Genomic DNA, 23,979 nt, shown 5'->3' with positions numbered 1-23,979 from the left:
AAATGTTAAGAGGTCAAAACTGGGGTCAAAGTTAAAAACATTGACCTCTGCGGTCGCTACCAAATTGCTCAGATAATTTCTGGTTTAAACATTTGAAATTTTACATAAAGGGTATTCAGAGATGGGGCAAGCATTTTAATCGGTTTGGGTCGAAAGACTTAACCTTTGCGGTTTCTAGCAAACTATTAAGCCAATTTTGGGTCTAAACATTTGAAATTTTCCAAAAAGGGTATTCAGACATACAGCAAGCTTTTTAATTAGTTTAGGGGCGAAAATTTGGCTGCTAGGAAGTCAAAAGTGGAAGAGGTGACCTATGCAGATGCAACCAAACTCCTCTACCAATTTTTGGTCTAAACACTTGAAATTTTACATGTAGGTTACGTGGATATGTGTCAAACTTATTAATATATATATATATATATATATATATATATATATATATATATATATATACATATGCGCATAAAGTTATGGACAGCATATAAGACCCGAGCAAAGTCGGACTGAATTACTAGTTTATAATGTAGATATATGCTTTAGTATGTATATATTATTATAGGCTTTAATACACACACGCACACACACACACACACACACACACATATATATATATATATATATATATATATATATTAAGTTATAAAATATATATGGCGATTAAGTTACATTCAATATTCCGCGTTTCATCCACTCTAGGATTCCCCAGGCTTATTCAGCGTAGCTTAATCGCTATATATATTTTATAACTTACTAACTAGCTCTACCGACGTATTGAGCACTGTTGAAGTAAATATTTAAAGTTTACGCGTAAATTTATAACTTCGTATATTAATTTTATGTGAGTAAATGAAGTAGTTATATATATTACCGTTTTATCTGCTTAGTTACAAGTTCTTCAGGTTTTTAATATAATATATATATATATATATATATATATATATATATATATATATATATATATATATATATATATACTTCAGTATAGATTCATATAAGCGAATCTTTAATGGAATATAATAATGGGCCACACAGGCATGGTAGGTTTCAGAATTGTTTGGATGAGGATATATAAATTTTAATAATTGAAATACTCCTTCGTCTGCAGGTTAAAGATTCAATCTTCAGTACAGAACATGCTAAAATACAATGAAAAAAAATTACTTAAAACGTATCTCTCTCATGGTTGATGGAACGAGAACGATTTATCTCTTTAGCTTAAATTAAGGGATCAGTTCGAAATTCTATAGAGTTCAACAAGATGCGCATAAAATGTCGGAGGTTACATTGACCGGAACGTAATACGAATGAGATCAAAGATAAGTGTAATAATCTAAATAATACAAAAGTTGAAAGCATGGCGGGATCGATATTTTGCTAGAGAAGTATATTCAGGATTTCTTAATATAAATGGAATTAAGTAAATAAGACGTATTTATGCATACTTATGTGTGTGTGTGTTTTGTGTATTCATATTAAAAACCTTTTTTTCTATTGGTATCTATTTGCTTCCCCACGAAAGCAAAATGTGACACAAGGTCGTGTTTATTGTGGGGTAAAACCAGCTTCCCAAAAGAAGGGCAAAAGGGGCACTGCGGCAGTAAAATAGACTTCGTGGCTTAGTGGGGGATGCCCTTTTCTCTACCCTGCAACCTCTCTCCCACAGAAGAGACATTGCGAGCCTATCATTGTTTTATCGTTATTTCCATGGCAGGTGCTCGTCTGAACTCCAATCTCTGGTCCCCCCTCGCCAATCTTTCACGAAAAACACCCGTCTAGCCGAATCCACTGTGAAAAATTTCCCCCACTCTTTATCTGTGCCTAAATCAAAACGCGGATTCCATGAAAAAAGCTTCTTTCTTAGAACTGCACGCCTGTGGAACTCTGTTCCGTCTGCCTGCTTCCTACCGGACTACAACTTGGATGTGTTCAAGTCCAATGTTAACAAATTCCTAATGAACCGCCCCCTTAAGTAAACACTTCATCAAATCTCCACACTAACGTAATGTACTTTCAATAACCCTTATCCCTGAGTGGCTTCCGGGCCTTGATAAGTGGTGATCACTGTGTAAAAAAAAAAATAATTGTCTCAGTATTGACCAAGGACAAACTAACTTAAGTGTAGAATCAGAACAGATACTACACTTTGCGTTATATATATTTTTTATTCAATCTGAAAGTTTACAAACAAAACAAAAATAAAAAATTAGGCACAGGACAACTAAAAAATTGGGGAGGGTTAGGGTCATTCTCATCACTGCACCTTTGCTAGTCTATACTTCATCCTAGCTAAAGTCTTCACTCACCACATTACCACAAGCACACGGGGGGTCGTCCTACATAAGATTCCCAAATCATATCATGTGCATGTATGTTCTTGGCCCGAAGGCCAAGGACATGTTTCCTATTTATTTAAAAAGAAAATACAACTTTCTTATATGTGAGCCGTGATAATTGCATTCACTAGCAAAAGATTTAGCTAATTTGCATAATCTGATGAACATTTATTTTAATTAATTCTCTATTTTCGGTTTTCTTATGGGATGATCATCTTTGGAAAACTATTACGTGTAATTATATTAATGCAGATATTTTACATGATTTATACTTGCGTAATATTTGCGGAAAACGTTTATAGTAAACAAAAACTCTTTCCATATATATTTATGTTTACGTGTATATTTCTGTTTTAAAAGTTTTGCCTACCAAACTCCTAGAGTGTTTTGGTCTACAGACATGAAACTTCATTTGAACCCATACTGAACTTTATTTTGGGGTTTTAGCGCGGGAAAATCAGTAAAAAGTGTGAAAATTTAAAAAAAAAAAGAAAGAAATTTGCAAGGTGAAGGTCGAACACCGGCATTATGAACATGCATGTTAGTTCATGTTTTAATTTTTAGATTTGCAGCAAACATGTCTTCATAGCCCAGTCCTTAACGGCAGAGGAAAAAGTAAATCGTAAGCTAAACGTTTTAATTTCGATTCTCGGTGGAGATGGAAGTCATTTTTTTAACATTTTAAACCATTTCTATATATTGGGTCCAGTATAATAATAAATACTAAATCGGCATTAATTAAAATATCATATTTAAGCGTATATACGGCATAATTACGTTGAAACACCGGTCCTCGCTGGATCACCGAAGTTAAGCAACGTTGAAGCTGGTCAGTACTAAATGGGTGACTATTTGGGACTTCCAGGTGCTGTATGTACTCTCCGCTTATCTCTGCATTGTTTCCATTCGTCCTGGACTTCTCCTTGCTACTGAACTCAAACAGTGCCGTTTCAAGAGAGGTGTGGCTGAGGATTGTGTAACACTTACCTCACAATTACACGCGCATCTGCTCTTACAGGGGGTATCCTTTGTCTTTCGAGACTGAACGGAGGCATCGATATTTAAGCGTATTTTACGACCAGGCAATGCCGGATGTTCTGCTAGTATCTAGTAAGAAGAGGTTCTAAAACGCGCAAGCGCAATAAGTATGTGTGTGAGAATAGGAAACTGTATGTTGTTGGATCTTAATAAGATGATTTATGAGGGATCGATGCGTTATATTGGGCTGTCAAACTTAGTGATATCATAAACTTGCTTGTTTTACATATGGTTGATTTTAATTGCAGTTCAAACTTTGCTGATGCAAGAATAATCACATACAGACATAACATGCATTATAATTGCACAACCTCGCAATAATATTAAATATTTTTTCAAATTCATTCACACTTGCAAGAACGTAATTTGTTAAAATCCTATACTTATAGATGAGAATTACGTTATGTTAAACGTTTTGATAGTAATAGGCACGTGTAAATAACTGCAAGATTACTCCTGTATATCTCATATGTAGTAGATTTGTAAGCCATGATTAAATTAAACATATAGGAAAAAGTTAATAATATGTAGTCTAAAATTTAATTGACTGATTGACTTGAAATTTTGCTAGAGAATTTTAATCGGATATTTTATATATAACTTTTTTAATTATAACGTTCTAGGAAATTTTTATTTAATAAATTATTTGTTCTTTTTTTTCGTAAGGGACTGGCCATTTTATTATAAGGGAATTAATCACCGGTCACGTAATAACCTTAGTTCGTTAACCTTTCCCCTCTTCCATTTAATTTGTTGACATGTTTGTTGTGGGGGAATCACCCTCCAAATGGACTGTTCTATCCATTATATAAACCATAGACCTTTTGTCCCAGGTGTGGATTAAACACCAGAGCGACCCTCGCCTGCTCGGTGACGTTTACTACTCTTTTCAGTTGTAACCTTTTTCCGTTGCTGTTCCAGTAATATATTATTTAAACTCTATTCCGTTGTTCTGTTTTCTTTGTGGCTTATTGCAAGCCATAACAATTTTCGATAAGGTTATTGTTTTGTACAAATACTCTCGAACTCTATATCGAGTATAAGGCACTAAATTCGGCCATCACTGTTATGTCACTGATTGTAAACAGAAGTTAACAGTTTTAATCAAGCAGAAGTTTTTTCATAAATAAACAAATAGTAAAAGTTGAGTTATAAATAAAAATAATTTCATTCATTTTAAAAGCAAAACTTTTTCACAAAGATATTTTTTAATGGATGAGATTATTTTTATTTAAAACTCTTTACTTATATTATTTATTACCGAATTTAGTTCCTTATACTCGATATAAGATTCAAAAAATGTTCGAGAGTATTTTTACAACCAAACGGCCGCAGACCTGCCACATTTTCTTCCTTTTCCTTTAAATCTCTTTCTGAGTGTCATTCAGCGATAAAACTTTAAGCCTTCAGGAAAATTATAAAAAGAGTTGCTGGATTCATTGTTTTAGCAAAAAATAATTTTAAGTATTATTAACTATTCATTTTTGTCTTCACAGCAAATTATTATTATTATTAATAATAATAATAATAATAATAATAATAATAATAACGAAAACGGACGATACGACGAAAATTGCTGAAGAATTGTATTATTTTATTAAACAAAACATCTACTGAACTGTCAGAAAATAAACACGTGACTTCTGTTCAAGTGATATAAAAAATGTTCCGTTTTTAATACAAAACTATGTTTCAATATAATTAAGTAACTTGCTTACATTTAATACTTTACAGAAATATGTAATACTTGATTATATTTTGTATAAATGTTTTTTTTTTACAATTGGTTAAATCTGTTTTAAACATTATGAGAATATATTACTTTATAAAATATTTACTAGCGGGACCTGTGGAAATTTCACAGGGGACGCATTCATATATAATTTATTGATGTTGGTAATTTGTAGATATTCAGCGTAAATGGAGACGCTCTGGTATTATTGTAGCTCTTTTGTTAAAACTGTAAAAGTATTTGTCCAAGCTAGCGTAGCCAGGTCGTAAAATACGTTTAAATTTGATATTTTAATTCTTGCAGATTTCGTATAGATTATTATAGAGTTAATGTTCTATCGATTTTTATATATTATCAAGTTGCAATTTCCAAAATATATCTATATAACTTGGGTTCATCAGCTTGAATCGAGACTTTAGTTCCTTCAGGTATAATCGAAACCGGAACCAAAACTTATGAGAAATTCTTGGTAAAATTATTTATAAAACAATATGTGACTTAAGTGCCATCAGGTATAATCGAAATTAAAACCAAGATTATGAAGAATTCTTGGTAAAATTATTTACTACAAGAAATGGAAGTACATAACAATTAAACGACTCTGGTGTAATGGTAACACAGAAACTAACACACAGGCTATTATAATTATATATATAGATTAAATATTTTTTATTGTTTTGTGATAATATGAGTTTTAAAACAAAAACACTTAAACTTGTTTTTTATATCCTTTTATCTTTTTTACTGTTAAAAGAAAAAATATTTAAAGAATGTAAAAATATAAGTTTAAAAAAAAATTTTTTTTCATGCTAACACAAAGTGTCAAAACAAAAACAATTTCTTGAAACAAGACACCATACATGGTTTTGCACTTCGCATAAGAAACAATAATAAAAATAAAGAAAAGTCGTGCTCTCCTTTATAAATAATATAATAACAAAATACGTGTTGAAACTGTAATAATGTGTGTTTCTGTATAGTTGCGTGTTTCGTTTCATGCTTGGCGGCTTCAGTTCCGTATTTACATCAGCTCTATTTTCGCCATTTCTGTTTTAGGAGCGCATTTGTTAGAGATTATTAAATATTGTACACCCAAAACTATTGTGCAATCACGCATATAAGAAACATGCACATTACTTTTTTTTATTTTTCGTTTAGCCACACTGAGCAATACGTGCTCTGGTACATCTAGTAGATATATATATATATGAGAGAGAACTAATAGGATATATATATGACACAGAAATAATAATATATATATAAGAGAGAGAAATAATAAGATATATATATATAAGAGAGAGAAATAATATATATATATAAGAGAGAGAAATAATATATATATAAGAGAGAGAAATAATATATATATATATAAGAGAGAGAAATAATAAGATATATATATATATAAGAGAGAAATAATAAGATATATATATATATGAGAGAGAAATAACAAGATATATATATATATATATATATATATGAGAGAGAAATAACAAGATATATATATATATATAAGAGAGAGAAATAACAATATATATATATATATATAAGAGAGAGAAATAATAAGATATATATATATGAGAGAGAAATAATAAGATATATATATATATATATATGAGAGATCATATTTTCATTGAAAGATTAATAAACTCATAAAAATCTCAATTTTAATGCTATTCAGAAATATATCAGCTTTATAAAAACGTATTAAATATAGTTCTTATTCCGTGAAATTTCCACGGGTCCTGCTAGTATAAAAGTAATACGTATAGAGTAACATATATATAAATTCGAATGTCCATTTAATGAAACTGTATCACATATAAAAGTAAACAATTCAAATGCAAAAAATATGAAATATGAAGCGAATGGATCAGTTGTATATGTTCGTCTGAATCTTGTAAACAAACGCAGTAATATATAGCATCCACTGTTAAAAAGTGTTTAAAACGATAAAGAAAACAGATTTTAATGAAATTTAAACTCTGTGTAAAAAATATATAATTCAAAAAATTTCCAAAATCATCTAAATTTCAAAATTTCTCAATTAAATTAAAAAGAACGGATATTCTTAAATATTCTTAAAATGTCCCCATTTGATAGTTTCAGTTAGCGAAATATTATTTAAAATATAAACGTGACAGACCGACAAAAATGTTGCATCAAATGATGATCACAGAACAACGAAATGCTATTTAAACAGACCTGCGACACTAGTATTTAGTATGGCAAACCATTTAAAATAATATTTCAAAATAAAGCAGGGCGAACTGCGAAAATGCCTTTTTCAAACTGAACATTACAATGCTGAAATATACAACACCTCCTCACCCCTGAAAATTAATACGCTATTGAAACAGGAAAACACATCTATTAGGTTGAGAAGAAAATTCTTGCGGATTTTAATTTTGATTTCAAATGATGTATTTTCAAATAAGTTTTCGTTAAAATACCTTTACTTTATATATCATTTTATATAGCGTTTTTAGATCTATCTAATCGTTTTAATTACAATCGTTTAAAAACATTATGCTATCTTTTCGGAATGCTGAATACAAGATGAAAAACAAAACATATTCGCACACGTTTCTTATGGCAAAAGTGTGTTGATTCTGATGGTGCTTATTTCGATCAATAAATTTTAGTTTAAGCTGAGATATTGTCATCCTAGTATTATGAAATAACAATCATTATTTTTTATAATACTTAGTTATGATTATAACCATACAATCATACAGTCAGTATTTTCTCGTAAAATAGACGCTTCAGCGAATACAGCGAAGATACTTGTGCTGATCATTGAAGTTTATTTCTCCAATTGATTTCATTTCGTGTATCGCTGAAATTAGGATAAATTGTAATGACCTTTTGTAAAGAGAAAAAGGTCATTCACTGTCAATGAAACTATGGTACGTTTCTGAAATATGTAATGTATAGTTTTTAAATATATAAATTTCATTTTAGATCTGGCATTCCTGCCATCGAGTACTTTATTATTTTGAGTATGTGTGTATATATATATATATATATATATATATATATATATATATACTAGCAAAGATACCCGTGCTTCGCACGGAGCTTTGTTGCGCACTCGGGTACCAAAATCTGTGGGCACCTTTCCAGTAAGTTGCTGTTGTAAGAGCAACGATTGCATAAGGTGATTAACATTTTAACTACCTCTTGTAGTGACTGAAATTCAATCAGGAACTTCACAAAACATTTTCATCAAAAAGGAAGGTTACTTGATGTTACATAGTAAATTTTTCATTGAAGTAATTTTCAACTCTTGCTTAAATTTTATCTTGCACATTCAATACTAAAAACTTACCACAATCAGATCATGTCAGTTTTTCCTCATATCCATTTCTCGAACTTTTCACTGAAGAGCCTCAGGGTAAACTACATTTCTGCTGCTTTGATTTGGAGCCAGAATGTAGAGTTTTTCTGAACTTCCTGTCCGGCTGATGGAGACGTAGAACATACCGTGACTGAAGCAGTCTGATGTCAAGTCTACGCCAATGGTGTTAAATGTCTGACCTTGACTTTTGTTTATGCTCATTGCAAAACACACCTTCACAGGAAATTGGAGTCTCCGGAATTTAAATGGAAGTTCTGAGTCCGATGGAACTAAGGGGATCCTTGGCAGTAGAACGGTTTCGCCTTTGTAGGGACCACAGGAAATGGTGGCCTCAAGTACATTGGTGTGCAATCTGGTGATAACACATCTGGTTCCGTTTGTTGTTTTTGGCGGTTCCAAGGATCGAAGAATCATGATTGGCGATCCAATTTTGAGATTTAAAATGTGTGGAGGCATTCCAGATATCTCCAAAGAGTTTAAAAACTCCACAGGGTAGTGAACAGCTTCATATTCATTAGTAGCCGAATCAACTGACTTGTATTGCTTTGTGTCTCCTGGAAATTCATTCATTATTGAATTGTTCAAATGATTCACATTGCTGTTTAATGGCGAAATAATAGCCCTCTCAGCAAGCCAATCCGGTGATTTTCCATTGTTTTGCAGGTCTGGGTACACTTTGTCTTTCAGTTGCTTCTGATTACCGACACATTTACCAAGCGCAGTTGGAATCTTAATTGTGTCAGGTGAAGAAGTGATAGGAAACTGACCATTACCGATTTGGAGAAGCAATTTTGAGAAGTCTGCTGTAGCTGTGTTATCAGAGATATAGGCTCTCATATTAGTAGTCAGTCTCTTCACTATAACGTGCCTCCAGAGATAGGATTGTTTCAAACTTGCATTGACAATGTTAGCCCTTGTGCCATTTTTAACCACTGGGAGGATTTGACGGAAATCACCGCAAAATAAGGTTGGAATGCCACCCATGGGATTCTTGTTTCCTGTGATGTCTTGCAGTGTTCGGTCAATTGCTTCATAAGCACTCTTGTGCGTCATTGGGGCTTCGTCTACAATGATTGCAGAGGTGTCTCTAATTACATTTGCCAAGGCTGAGTTACCAGTAATTTTGCAAACTGGCTGATCCATTCGATGAGTATCCAAGGGTACTTTAAAAGTGCTGTGAAGAGTGCGGCCACCTTGTAGTAGAGTAGCAGCAATGCCACTGGATGCTGTTGCAAGCACAATCTTTCTCATGGATCTAATCTTTGCAAGGATCAAATTGATTACAAAAGTCTTGCCCGTACCACCTGGAGCATCAAGAAACATCATGTTTTTGTTCATTTCACCTTGTGCTTCCAACATTGCCATGAATGAATTGTAAACTTCTCTTTGAGAATCGGTCAGTTTTTCTTGCATATTTTTTGCTTGTAGGGAAAGTTCTTCAAGATTATAAGTAACTTCACGTTGATACTCTCTCGCGAGTCTTTCATCTCTCCCTTGCGTTGGTGCAGGTAATCCATAGCTTGCCAATGGTTGACCGCACATAAGGAGAACTTTTTCTTCAATTAGACAAAGAGTTTTATTGTAGATGTCCTCATTAAAATCTGCTTCTGGATTGTTAACTTCTTGCCTGTATCTGTGAAGAATGTCTTCAGATATTACATCACGAAAAGCCATCCAGATCTCAAGAGGATTTCTTGGCTCACAGGCTGTTAAAATTATCACAAATAGGCTTCGCAAATTTGAAGGTGATTGAGTGGCACTTGCCTCTCCTACTGCTTGATGCAAGTGATGGTCATTTTCTAGAAGGCCTCGAGCAAGGCACGCTGCTCTGTATGTTTCAAACACCTGACCATTGTATGCTCGCAAATTTTGAAATGAAGTTGGACCAGCAACCTCATTGAGCAACAGGCGTAAGAAATAACACTCCCCTGCTTTTGGACTAATCGTGTAGATTCTCCCAATGCATGGTGCCTTCCATACATCATCATTTTCAGTACCTTCAACTTGTACCCCACGCATTCTTCTCATCCATTTCTTTGTCGATTTGTTCCAAGTGTAAAACTCAGGGACTTCTACGTATTTGAGACCCCTTGCAAAGTCATCCTCATGGCAGAGTTGAAAAAATGGTGTCAAAGTTGTGGCAGGCGGTGGACCTTGGGCTCGTTCCAGAGCAGTATCAGCTGAGAACATGACATGCTGCCCATTTTCAAGATGAACAGAAAGTTGTACAATTGGGGGGAAATGTTCATGGATGGGATGTTCCAATATCCTCCAGGCCGCCTCTGAACTGCCGACATACCTTGCATTCTGGAACTGCTGGATCTCATCCACAATGTGACTTTGTACTTGGCCTTGTTGGTTAGCTGCTCCATCAGTTCTTTGTAGTTCAAACACTGCTTGATCACATCCTTTATTCACGTATTTGAGGACATATTTGATGCTTTGGATCGAGCTGCAAATTTCTACGTTAATGTGAGCGTTGAACTGCTGAAGGAGGACCTTGTTGTACGGAACAATCCACTGGTTTGTTATTTCTTGATTAACATACCGACCATTTCTCTTCATCCTTATTGTACCAGTCTGGCCTCCATCTTCTGGTTTTCTTCGCCTGTACTTGGGGTAAGAGTCTTGGCCTTGCTCGGTACACTGAAGAAATTCTTTTGGGTATTTTTTGGAACATTTGTTGTCAATCGTACATGGACACTTTGGATTAAATGGTCCACAAGGTCCATGCACCATATGTGCCATCACTTTAGCATGAAGATCAGGATCTTCCTCTTTGTCAGGGATCTCTGCATATCTGCAGAGATCCATTTTTTCTGGTAGAAGTTTGTCCTCTGGGGCCTGCCAGGTGAGGATGTGTGCATGCGGCAGTCCTCTTTTTTGATATTCAATACTGTACAGGAAAGCCCTCAACCTGCCAAATCCTCCCTTTTTAATAAATTCAAGTAACTTTTTTAGCTTCTGCCTGAAAACCCTGGCAACAATATCTGGACGATCCTGAGGGTCTTGCCCTTGAAGACAATTTTCTGTAATTTCTGTCCACTTTGGATTTGTTGTGAACGTGATGAAGAGGTCGGCTCGGCCCATTCGCCGAACATATGCCATGGCATCACTTTGACGCTCAAACATGTATCGAGGGCCTCCTGTATAAGTTGCCGGAAGAACAACTCGTTGACCAAACTGTTCTGGATTCCCATCCTCCCTAAGAATTGAATCTCTCAAGTTGCTATAATTGTCAGCTCTCAGGGTCTGTTGCTCACGCCTCAGGAACTGTAAACGTTCTGTTTCAATCTTGCAGTACACATCCACCAGCCATTGTTGAAATAGCCTTCGGTACCAGAGAAAATAGTTTCCAGGCCGAGTCATTAAATGGTACGAATAAAATTGCTGTTGGGTAACTTTTCGCCCATTGGATGCCTTCATGTAGATGTTGTAAGATGGAGAACCATAGGGGTACATTAACGGGTACATTAAAGTATCGTAGAGGGGATGTAGTTCGGAGATCCATTTTAATGTATCATTTCTAAAACGCAAGACAATATCCCGGTTAGCTGTTGGTTCATTCTCCATTAATATTCCAATCTCATACGTTGTTGTTGGAGCATTGAATCGCCGTGGATGCTCTTCTTGCGGCCTTCGGTCTTCCCTTATGACAACTTTATGTTCTACCAAGTGTTCTTCTTCAATCCTCTCCTTTGTTGTTTTCAGCTGACAAATGAAGCTGTTGTTCTCATGTAAAAATTCAGTCAGACTTTGGAGAATGTCTCTATTGAGTCTACTGTCACGTCCCCGATTATGTAGTTCCTCTTCCAGACTATCCAAGAAGTAGACTTGAATAAACTTTGCTGTTTCATCTTCAGGTGGTAAAAGACTCCCAATCTGGTGGCAAACCTGGCCTCGAATTCTAAAAGAAGGATTCCACCCATGTACTGCCACAATTTTGTGACCAAATGATGTCATTGCAAAACAATTGTTATAACTGCGTAGATTTTGCAGAAAATCTTTAGAGATGGGACCATTGCCGGAGAGCAAATCTTGAAGCAACTGAGGCAGTGGTGGAAAGCTATCAAGCACAACTTTGCCAGAAGAACAACAACAACCAGGGGGTTCTCCTTTAAATTTTACAGCTGAGCAATGTTGACATACTTTGTCCATTTTTCCTATATCAGCTGTAGTGAGAGAGTCATTTTTGTTGTAGAGCAATCCTTTTCTATTGCAGTGTTCTATTTCATGGTGTCTCAAAGCAGTCATTCGTTGTCTAGCTGCCTCGTTTTCTGTCAATTGCTGGGGCAAAGTCATACTCTCTCTCCATGCAGCCTCTCGTTGTTGCCCTTGGTATAGGCGAAAGCTTCGTTGGGTTTCCGATTCATTCTGATGTCGTTGAGCCACTCTCAACTGACCTTGTGTACGTCTACTTACCTCATATAATTCATTCGATCGTAATATTGCTTCTCTTTCCAGTGCATATCTTTGCCTTTCTTGAATTTCATCTTGTGATGAATTTAACCGCCTTACAGCATGTCTAGTTCTGTCAGCTTCACGTTGGGTTTCTCTTTCCAAATCTGACAGTCTTGCTCTCCTTTCTCTTTGACGTATCCTGTTAAGTTCTAGACGTCTTTCTCTATCTGGATTGTTTTCATTGGAGCGAACTGCAGCAACTCTTAGTCTATTAGCTTCCAATCTTTCCATTCTTTCTTCCTCACTTTCGTTTCTACTTCGTTTGGGTGGCATAATTTCGGTTTTAAACGGAATTGTTTAACGATATTAATGATTGTAAATTAATTAAGCGTAAAGGAAATGTATACTAACTGAAATGGACGAACTATAAATAATATTTCTGAATAGTACAATTATAAACAATTATATTGTACCTATTTACTATGCCTCCCCACGGGACAGAGTTAGACACCAGGGTCGTTTTTTAACGTGGAGAAAAGGTACAAAAATAAAAATTGTCTCAGTCGTGAAGGATTTCTCCTCCACCGAAAGAGAACAAGAAAATGAAGTGCAGCATCTGAAGAACAGATACTACACTTTGATCTTGACCAAAAGGAATGAATAAAAGCGACCTACGTGTGACTCATTACTTCCGGGTGTAAACGTCACAGTCTAAAAGTAATAATTAAAAAAAAAAAGTAAATGTAAAATAAATGTAATACCAACTTAGGTTAACTAAGTAAACAGTACAATTAAAACAGTTCTATTAAAACAAATAATTACTAAGATCTAGGTAATTGTTAGTCTCATTGTTATGGTTTTAAAGAAAAAAATGTGTAAAAAAAGTTCTGCTTTTGTGAGTACGTGTATTTCTTTTAAATTACATAACCTTTTTATTTTATTATTTATGTCTCTTTTAAATTTATATATTTTGTTAGTAAACTGGAAGAAATTCAGTTGAATAAAACCTTGTTCGTGTCCTTTACGTTAAACTCATATTTTTATAAAAGGTTCATCCGGTTTAAAGAAAGCACTAAGTTTAAATAAGACTGGAAATAACTAATTCAATATATAAATAGAAAAATGAAATAAATATAAGCTTTAAGTCTTAAGATAGTAATAATCAAAATGTAATAAATTATTTGTAGTTCAAATCTATGATAAGACAGGCTTTCGAAATAGGCTCGACCAGAAAGATTAAATTGGAACGAAATTATAATCTCCGTGCCATTTTCAAAACAACCCCACAAAAGTAACGGTATCCTGCAGTTGGTTAAAATGACAACGTTGGTTGTAAGAAAAATGTAAAAGAAAATGCGCTTATCTGTTTATTTTGACCTGTTTTATTTAATTAAAAAAAAATTGGCTATAACTGGAAGAGAGCGTTATGTTTTGGGGGTTGTTTAAAAAATAGAATGGAAATAAAGTTAGTTCCGTTTTAATTGTCTTTAATTGCGGCAAGCGCTAACAAAATCGAAAAATCACTGTTTACATTCGAAATGTTAACTTTTATAGGTTTACAGGTTTGCTGACAAGGCTGGGGGTGTTTAATACAATTATTTTACTAAATTGATTTTTTTCATTTAAAAATAAAATTATTTCTTTTTTAATAAAGTTTTATTTTAAAATATTTGTTTTTGTTTATTTATATAAAATTACGATAGTTGAATTGTATTCTTTCAATAATATTGGCAAGTAAAATATAAAAGATTAAAACGGAACGAAATTGAAATTTCCATTACATTTTCAATACAATCCCAAAACATAAAGCTGTCCTCGCAAATGAATTGTTTTGATAATATACGTAAAGTGAAATAAATCGAATATAAAATTAAATGAAAATATATTAAATAATTAAATGTTAAATAGATTTTGTAAATAGTACAGTTGAAATGATTAGAATATTTCCAATATGTAATAAGGTCGAGGTAATTAGTTAAAGAGATTTAATATAATGTGATATGCAAATGAGCATAAGTCATTCGATATGGGGGTGGTTTGTAGACTAGTATATAAAGAAATTAGGCATTGATACTTATGTCTCCTATAACAGAAACATCCTAAAATGGGTTCTAATGTTTCTCTACCAGGAGAGATCTACCCTCTTACCTCCTTTATATTTCGTTGATGATGGAGAGCTGTACACACAGACAGAAACACACGAACCCTATTACTTTATAAAAATATAGATATATATATATACCTGTGAAATATACTTTATTTCCTTATAATATATATCAATCCTTATTTAAGAAGCTCAATGTAATTACAGACCAATATATTTAATGAAAGACAAAAGTCTATATTCTAAAGTTCATGATGTTGACCATTTTATATTTTATTCCTGTAATTCAGTCGACAATTACAATTCTTGGCAGTATCTGTTTCGTAGCGCAAAATCAATCACTTAATTTTTATATCAATCAGTGAATCTATTTTGCCCTGAACTCTTCAGAAGAAACACCAACAATCAATCCATCAAAAGGAAATAAAGTGTGTTTTGGCATGATTAAAATTCGAAAATTGGAAGATAATCTATGAATACCTTATGTTTCCATTACGCCATTTTGAATTTAGAAATATATATGTGTGTGTAATTATCTCTTCCTTCATAGTTTTAGTTATCTCTTCATGTTGCTTTTTGTACGCCGAGTCTATTATGAGTTTATTTTTATTTCATCAGCTTTCAAAATACAGATTTGGTGGATCGAAGAGCCGATATTTACGACCTTCCCGGACCGAATTGATCGGGATCTTTTCGAATTGGAACCCGGAGAAGGAACAGTGGAATTACAGAATGAAAATCTGAGAATGTCTCAGAACCTAAGTGGGTCACCTGGTAAGTATTTTTGTTCTAAGAAAATGGGGACGAAAAAGAAGAAACTTCGATGCTAACATTATTTATACCCAGCGTCTGCCAAAAGTGGCTTTATAATTTTGTGTCAACATAATAAACAAATTGTAGCCTATAAATAAATTTATGGTGATTTTATGTTTGTTGCCTCACATCTACCCGACACTCAATCACCCTTATCCTCGAGTAGCCTCTTTGCCTCGATAATGGTGATTTCCTAGTAAAAATAAAAAGTAAAACATAATGCTTATTAAAATAACTAGCAGGCCATCTAGCCTTACCCGATCATAAAATACACTTAAATATGGAATTTTAATACATGCAGATTTCGTATTTATTATTACAAAGCCAATTCTTTATGCTTAAACATAAACTATCACACATATATATATATATATATATAAACTAACATAAAAAAAAACTAACCTAAATTTAAAACTAGATATCCAGGCAAAATAGAGCATATACAAAGGCATAGGTCAACCAGAGGTCAAATAGGCCTTTGTCCGGTAAGTGCATGCCCATTGGCTGATAGGAAGGGCGCGGTGGATACTAGAAAGCTGATTGGCTAACTAAAATCTCAATAGAAGGTGAGTGTATAAAAAGGGCAGACAACCACAAAATTCGCTCATAAGCCTGAAAAGTTCTAGAGTAGATGAAACACGGAATATTCAGTGTAGCTTAATCGCCATATATATTTTATAACTAACTAGCTCTACCTACGTATTGAGCACTTTTGAAGAAAATACTTAAAGTTTACGCATAAATTTATACTTTCGTATATTAATTTTATGTGAGTAAATGAAGTAGTTATATATATATATATATATATATATATATATATATATATATATATATATATATATATTGATCGCAAATGTTTTCAATGTCGTTGGCTGCTACAATTTCATTGGTTCAGCGTTTCGGCAAATTTCGGTGTTTTACATAAAATACCCGGAAAATTCCGATTACATAAATCCTTTCAATACTTTTGTTGTGAGCTTAACCCTAAAAATGAACCCTTTCTAAGCAGATATTTCCAATATTTTTACATATACGATTTTAACCATTTGTGTGTATTTTCATTTTTCCAAACTATTTAGAATTTCTGTTTCATTCAATTTAATGAAGAGCCTTAACGTGATTTTTGGCATCAGTACTGTGAACCACTCCGAAACGAGTATTCCTTTTTTTTATTCCATTTTCACCCCAAACAAAGTACAGTGCCAATTTGATGTAGGGGGTCTTGGACATAATTTGCAGATATACTATGAAGGAAGTTGAGCAGCAAGATGTCTATTTACATTACACTTGAATTTCTGCATGTCAGTACAGTTAGGGAAGCAGAAAACCGGAAGGGAATTCCAAAGTGTAGCAGCTCTAGGGAAGAAACTATTAGAGTAAGAACGCTTTCTGGAATCTGGGGATTTCTACTGTGTGGGGTGAGATTTTGCTGCTTATCGGGTTTGTCAGGGGTATTTACGTAGAGAGATTACAAGGGCTTGTAGTTCGCCGGAGCACCTACCATTAAAATAGACAGAGGGATACAACGTTTCATCGATGGGACAGAGGTTGAAACCTAGCTGAGAGTGCAGAACCTATTAGGCTGGCGACCATCTTTTGAACGCTGTCTAAGAATGAGAAACTAGTAGCACCAGCCCAAATGTGGCAATAGTGCTCCATCCATGGGCGAATGGTATAGTACACTCTTAAGCGTAAGTAATTTTGTAGTAAAGTAGAGAGAGAGAGGGAGAGAAACAACTTTATTTGCAGCAGCCTTGGCAATACCCTCAACGTATTTGTCCCAACTCGTGTATGTTAAGCCGAGGAGTTTAATGTATCATTTGCCATGGCTATGCCTACTAGTATAAAATATCTTTCTCAGTTTGTTCCAATCTGACATTTACATTTTTCTTTTTCACTTTTTCAGTCTTTGTTGGCGTGTCCACATTTCGCTATCCGTCATATTCTCGTGTTTTGCCAAATCATTTATTCAAGAGGTAAGTAATTTAACTTACTATTATTAGTGTTTTTCGATTAATCGGAATTAAGAATATGAAAAATCGGATCTTCGAGAGTCATCTGAATTTGAAAAAATCTGCTTTTGGATGCCAAAAACGGTTCTACTCTAATAGTTTCTTGCCTAGGACTACTAGACGTTTGTACTTTTACAAATGTTTGAATTAACTTGAACATCGTTGTGTTTGATGTTGGCCCTGTGGTTATGTTTCTTGCCAATGGAGACGGAGGTTTCGTTATGAGGTTCGAATCCCATGACCAACGGCAAGTGCAACTTTCTGGACTAATAATTACGGAATGATGAAACACTAGTGCCTGTACATATGAAACCTATATATATATATATATATATATATATATATATATATATATATATATATATATATATATATATATATATATTAGTGTTTCATCCTTTGGACTATATTCTTGTTTTTACTATGTATGCAATAAACTTAATTGTTACCCAATCCGTTGTTTAGTTACTCATTCCACCCAAGTTATTATTTTGCTTATATCGAATTTCACGATATAATATTATAGAATATACGAATGGAGAACAATAGTAAAGAAAGAATACAATACAGTCCCTAAACGATAAGAAAGACATTTATCTAGGGTTGGAAATAGAGGCATGCGTATAAGCAAATGTTACCGAGTTCGTTATAGTAGGTTGTTATGGGATTCTATTCAATTGCTACTAAAATACGCGCCTACTGGGAGCAATATCAGAGTTTAATGCTTTGCACAAATAGTCGGTCCATGTTCGACGACCTTAAAGGACTAGCCAGAAAGAGGGCAGAACTCATTCCAAATACGTGGAGCGAGTTTTTTTTTTTAATTAAAATTTGTAGATGAGTATTTATTCTCTTAATGTTCTCCAAAACATGAGGAGATAATTAGGGTAACAGTAAAAATGATATAAGTCAAATAGCCCTAAGACAGTTATTTTATTATTTTTAATTCAATTTATTTATTTGTGCTCCTACCCCCACCCCTATAAGTGGCATGTGATAACTAGAACAAGAGAATAGTCTTATTGTTTTGACTCTCGAGTATATATCCGACACAGTTAAATACAGTATATGAATCGAGAACCACATCACACTATCTAAAAACATGAGATATTAATTGATATATACTCAAGAGTCAAAATAATGAAAAGAATATTCTCTTGTCATAACCCTAGTGATAACATAATAATAATAATAATAATAATAATAATAATAATAATAATGTTCCCCAAGTAAATGTGCTAATCTAAGCGTGTTTCTAAGATACACATAGCATTGAATTGATTTTACCCGGTTTGTTGCTTTCCCTTGCAGTATTTCCACAACGTGCTCCTACCTATGTTTGTTTAATTCAACATCAATAATATCTTCAAGGTGTGTTTCTCGGTCTATAACATCTATTTTAAATGATTAGAAAGAAAAAAAAAAAGAAAACGGGCACGAGAAAGGGAATCTAATTAATTTTGAAAATGTTTACATACTAAAAGTATGAAAGCTCAAATTAGGAAGTATTCTTATCTTCAAATAAAGAGACGATCAATATTTCTTTCGGAGACAGACATGAATGAAAAACGTAGACACCATCATCACAAAGAACCAAACTACTCAGACGCAAGCACACAATGATCCTTATATTAGGAGAAGCATACACAGAGACAAATATTTAATTCTATTTTTATATTATAATAGCAGGCCGCCTGGCGTTGCCTGGTCGTAAAATATGCATAAATATTGTATTATATTGATTTATACAGAAACTGAGACATGTGCATGCTAATGTTATGTTATTTTGAAATAAAGAAAATACTCGGGATGAGATCGAAACCAAAACCTAAAGACAGTGAGTCAAGTACGATAACCATAAGGCCTGCTTGATACCATCTTTAGAATGTGTTTTTGCAATAACATAATGTTATCTGAATGATTCACGCACGCGCATTCGTGGAACAGTTAGCAAACAGATAAAAAAATCCAGCGACTCCGACGTAGCAATGTAGCAGCCCTTTTTTCAGAATGAAAACCAATCAAAAATTGTCCACATGTTTGAATAACCTATACACAATATTTCAAGTTTGTAGGTCAAAAATTCGCTGAGTACAAAGGTTGAGAATTGTCTCTCACACACACGCACATATTCTCACTTTTATAGATATATGGATAATTTGCATACCCAGAAATATATCATTTATATAGTTATATCAGCATTAATGATGCTAGTAATTTGTATATCAGTTGAGCTTAGTAACACAAACGTATGTCAATCAACTAATGCAGAAACTTGTGTGATTCGATTCTTTATAGGTCTTGGTGCTTGATGGCATAGATTATTTGCATATATATATATATATATATATATATATATATATATATATATATATATATACTAGCAAAAGTACCCGTCGTTGACTGGGTTCAGAAACACCCTACAGAAAATGGACTCTGACTTATGAAAGTATGATAGGTTATGAAAAAGAAGGGTTGTAATGAGATAGCTTCGAATTTGGGTGTATCAAAACCAAAGCAAAATATGATGAAAGTAAAAATAAAATAGATACACCTCATAATTTATAATGCCATACCTGTTCACATTGAAACACTTATCACAATATTCTGTGGATCTATATTAAAAACCTTGTTAAACTTTGTGACATATTTCCATTCTATGGAGGTCAGGCGCGAACGAACACCTCATAATTTTATTATACCATATTTCTTCAAACTGAAACATAATTATCAAAGTATACTTACGCAGATACATATGAAAAGTCTTTATTAAAGTTTGTGCCTATTTCCATTCCATGGAGGCCAGGCGCGAACGCAGACCCCACAATTTTATTATACTATCCCTATTAAAGTTAAAACATACTTATCAAAGTATTATTATGTACATCTATATCAAAAGGGTTCTATCCTTGGACCTCTATTGTTCCTAATATTCATAAATGACCTCCCCGACAAAATTGCCTCTGAGATGGGTATATATGCTGATGACACTACACTCTATGGCAGGCACGACAGGAAGACGAATCAACACATTTCTAAAGAAATGGCAGAAACACTAGAGGAAGACCTCCAATCTGTGGTGGAATGGGGACAAAAGTGGTTGGTCGCATTCAATGCTGCCAAGACTAAACTAGTTTCATTCAATAATTACAAGAAACCCTCTCTACCACCTATAGCAATGGCCAACGACTCTTTATCTGAGAGTACATCTTTCAAACTCCTTGGCCTAACGTTCACAGGAAACATGAGTTGGAACAATTACATTGAAGGCATTGCCAGGGCCGCTGCAAGAAAGGTGGGCTCTCTCTACCGTGCTAGAAAACTACTAGCACCCGAAAGTATCCTATACCTCTATAAGACCACCATTCGCCCATGTATGGAGTATTGCTGTCATATTTGTGCTGGTGCATCTGCTACTAGTCTCTCGCTCCTTGACAAAGTTCAAAAGAGAGTCGCAAACCTGATAGGCCTTGAACTGGCATCTAAGCTTCAGCCTCTGTCCCATCGACGAAATGTTGCATCCCTCTGCCTTTTCTACAAGTATTTTAGTGGTGAATGCTCTGACGAACTGCAATCACTTGTGCCCCCCACGACGTGAACACCCTCGACAAACCCGACAGGCTGCTAAATCCCACCCCCACACTGTAGAGATCCCTAGATGTAAAAGATCTTTTTACTCCAATAGTTTCTTCCCCAGAACCGCTAGACTCTGGAATTCCATTCCAGGTCCCTGCTTCCCCAACAGTACTGACGTTCAGAAGTTCAAGTGTAACGTGAACCGACATCTTGCTGCCCAAATCCCTACATAGTACCCCAGCAGTTGTTGCCCCTGATAGTAGCCCCCTACACCAAAGTGGCAATTTGCCTTGTTTGGGGAAAATGTAATAAAAAAAACGAAAACTCTTGTAAACGTTTTTTTTTTTTTTAATTTTTAAATTTTTTATTTCCATACTTTGTGGGCCAGGCGCGAATGCAGACCCCACAATTTTAATGAACCACCGTTCTGCTAGATCAAACATACCCATTCCTGTGTCTCGATACATCTTTTATCATTATATGTAATCAGTTTTTTAAAATAGTCAACCATATAGGAGCCTATTTGTGACCAGACACACACACAGACATTCAGCTTAATATATATATATATATATATATATACACACACAAACAGGATGGGACGCCATAAATATAATGTCCAATTTTGTCCAGATTTCGTATATATTATAATAGTCGTGATTTCAAAAGTAAAAACGAAAATATGTTGGTGCCATCAGCTAGAATCGAAACCGAAAGCAAAAAGAAAAAAAAAAGATTCAGAGCTGATTACGTTACCACTGTACCCACATGACGCGCATATGAACTGATTAAAATAAACTAAGATGAATGTACAAAACGTATTACGATTTTTCAATTTAAATTTTGACATCTTAAAAACTATTTTAATCGGGTAAAAACCCATAAAAGAACGATCCATAAAAAGTCCGATCATTTAACGCCCCTAGCACTGCTCTGCGACTTTAGGTTTCGGAAGAGATAAAACTTGAAAACATGGAGACAGACAGACAGTGAATTTTATAAATTAAATATATATATATATAAGCAAATATTAAAAAAAAATATTAGAATATAATTTTGTCCCGTGACGATAATTCGATGAAAAATCGAAAACCTTCGTGATACATATGAAACAGACTGTTTATTGTTGTTTAAACATACACAAAAACTTTATTAGAAAAGTAAATACGTATAATTAATAGAATTGTGTTATATTTAATAATGTTTGGTTAAACATAAAAATGCTGCCCCATATATATATATATATATATATATATATATATATATATATATACTCCTAATTTTTTTTGTATTGATATTCATATTGAAAACCTCTTTTACTATTTATTTGAAAAGAAAATACGACTTTGTTTATATGGATCGTGGAATCGCATTCATTTGCAAAAGATCTAGCTAATTAGCATATTCTTTTAAACATTCATTTTAATTAATTCCTTATTAGTTTTTTCGGATTTCATTTGGGATGATCATCTTTAGTTAACTATTACATGTAATTATATTCATGCAAGTATTCTACATAGTTTATACTTGCGTAATATTTGTATAAAATATTTATAGTAAACACATACTTCTTTCTATGTATATTTACGTATGCGTATATATACACATATATGTTTTAACATTTTTCCTACGAAACTCCATCAGTTTTTGATCAACAGACATGAAACTTAATATATAAGGTATTCGAACCCATGCGAAACTTTATATTTGTGTTTTAGCCGGGGAAAATCGGTGCAAAAGTGTAAACATTAAGGAAATTGAATTTGCCAGGTGCCAATCGAACGATGGCATTACAATTATGCATACATAACGTAATAGCTATTGGTTCAGGCTTTAATATTTAGCCTTGCAACAAACATGTCTTTATAGCTCAGTCATTAACGCCAAAGGAAATGTAAATCGTAAACTGAACCTTTTGGTTTCGATTCTCGATGATGGCGCAGGAGTCGTTTTTATTAACTTTTTAAATCATTACTAGATATTGGGTCCAATATAATAATAAATACAAAATCTGCATTAATCAAAATATCATATTTAAGCGTATTTTACGACCGGGCAATGCAAATGCGGCCTGCTTGTATATATATATATATATATATATATATATATATATATATATATATATGAGTGTGTGTATGCATGCATTCCAAATTTTTAGAATATGTTTTTACACATTACATCCACGTATAGAGATTTGGCATATTATTTTTAAATAATGCATTTTTCTATAAACAAACGGTCATCAAAGCGAGTGAAGTAAATCCTAAGTTAAACAATATTTTTGCAATTTTCACTTATTATTCACGTCAAAACTATAAAGGAATTCTCTTTGCTAGCGTCCACTGGCCGTTACAAATGACGGAAAATATCGTTATTTAGCTAAAATTTCATTAATTAAATTTTTTTTATGTAATAAATTACTATCATTTCGGATGAACATAAGAAAAGAAAAACGACGACCATTCTTTTTTTATTATAAAGTAAAAACTTTTTTTCCGAATTTATTTCTGGCAATGCAGTGAGTTGAAAGTAGTATTCCAACTTTTTGTTTGATTTTTCGCTTCTACTCCTTACAAGAAATTGTTTCATCTGCGTCTGAAAAAGCCAGGTGC

General features: G+C 33.6%; 1 protein-coding gene across 2 annotated transcripts in view; it reads left to right on the top strand.

The window, feature by feature from the left end:
* The window catches only part of LOC145294078 (adhesion G protein-coupled receptor L1-like), a 1,162,895-nt gene that overhangs the window by 700,900 nt on the left and 438,016 nt on the right, over positions 1-23,979 (top strand). For both annotated transcript variants that reach the window (XM_080141133.1, XM_080141131.1), the window contains exons 12-13: positions 15,585-15,740; positions 17,686-17,755. In XM_080141133.1, coding sequence (XP_079997259.1) covers positions 15,585-15,740; positions 17,686-17,755 — 226 coding nt within the window. The remainder of the gene's footprint in view (positions 1-15,584; positions 15,741-17,685; positions 17,756-23,979) is intronic.

Source organism: Euprymna scolopes, chromosome 15, assembly GCF_053919585.1.
Source record: "Euprymna scolopes isolate OS-2025 chromosome 15, ASM5391958v1, whole genome shotgun sequence".
Taxonomy (NCBI): domain Eukaryota; kingdom Metazoa; phylum Mollusca; class Cephalopoda; order Sepiida; family Sepiolidae; genus Euprymna; species Euprymna scolopes.
This window is presented reverse-complemented; position numbering and strand designations above follow the sequence as displayed.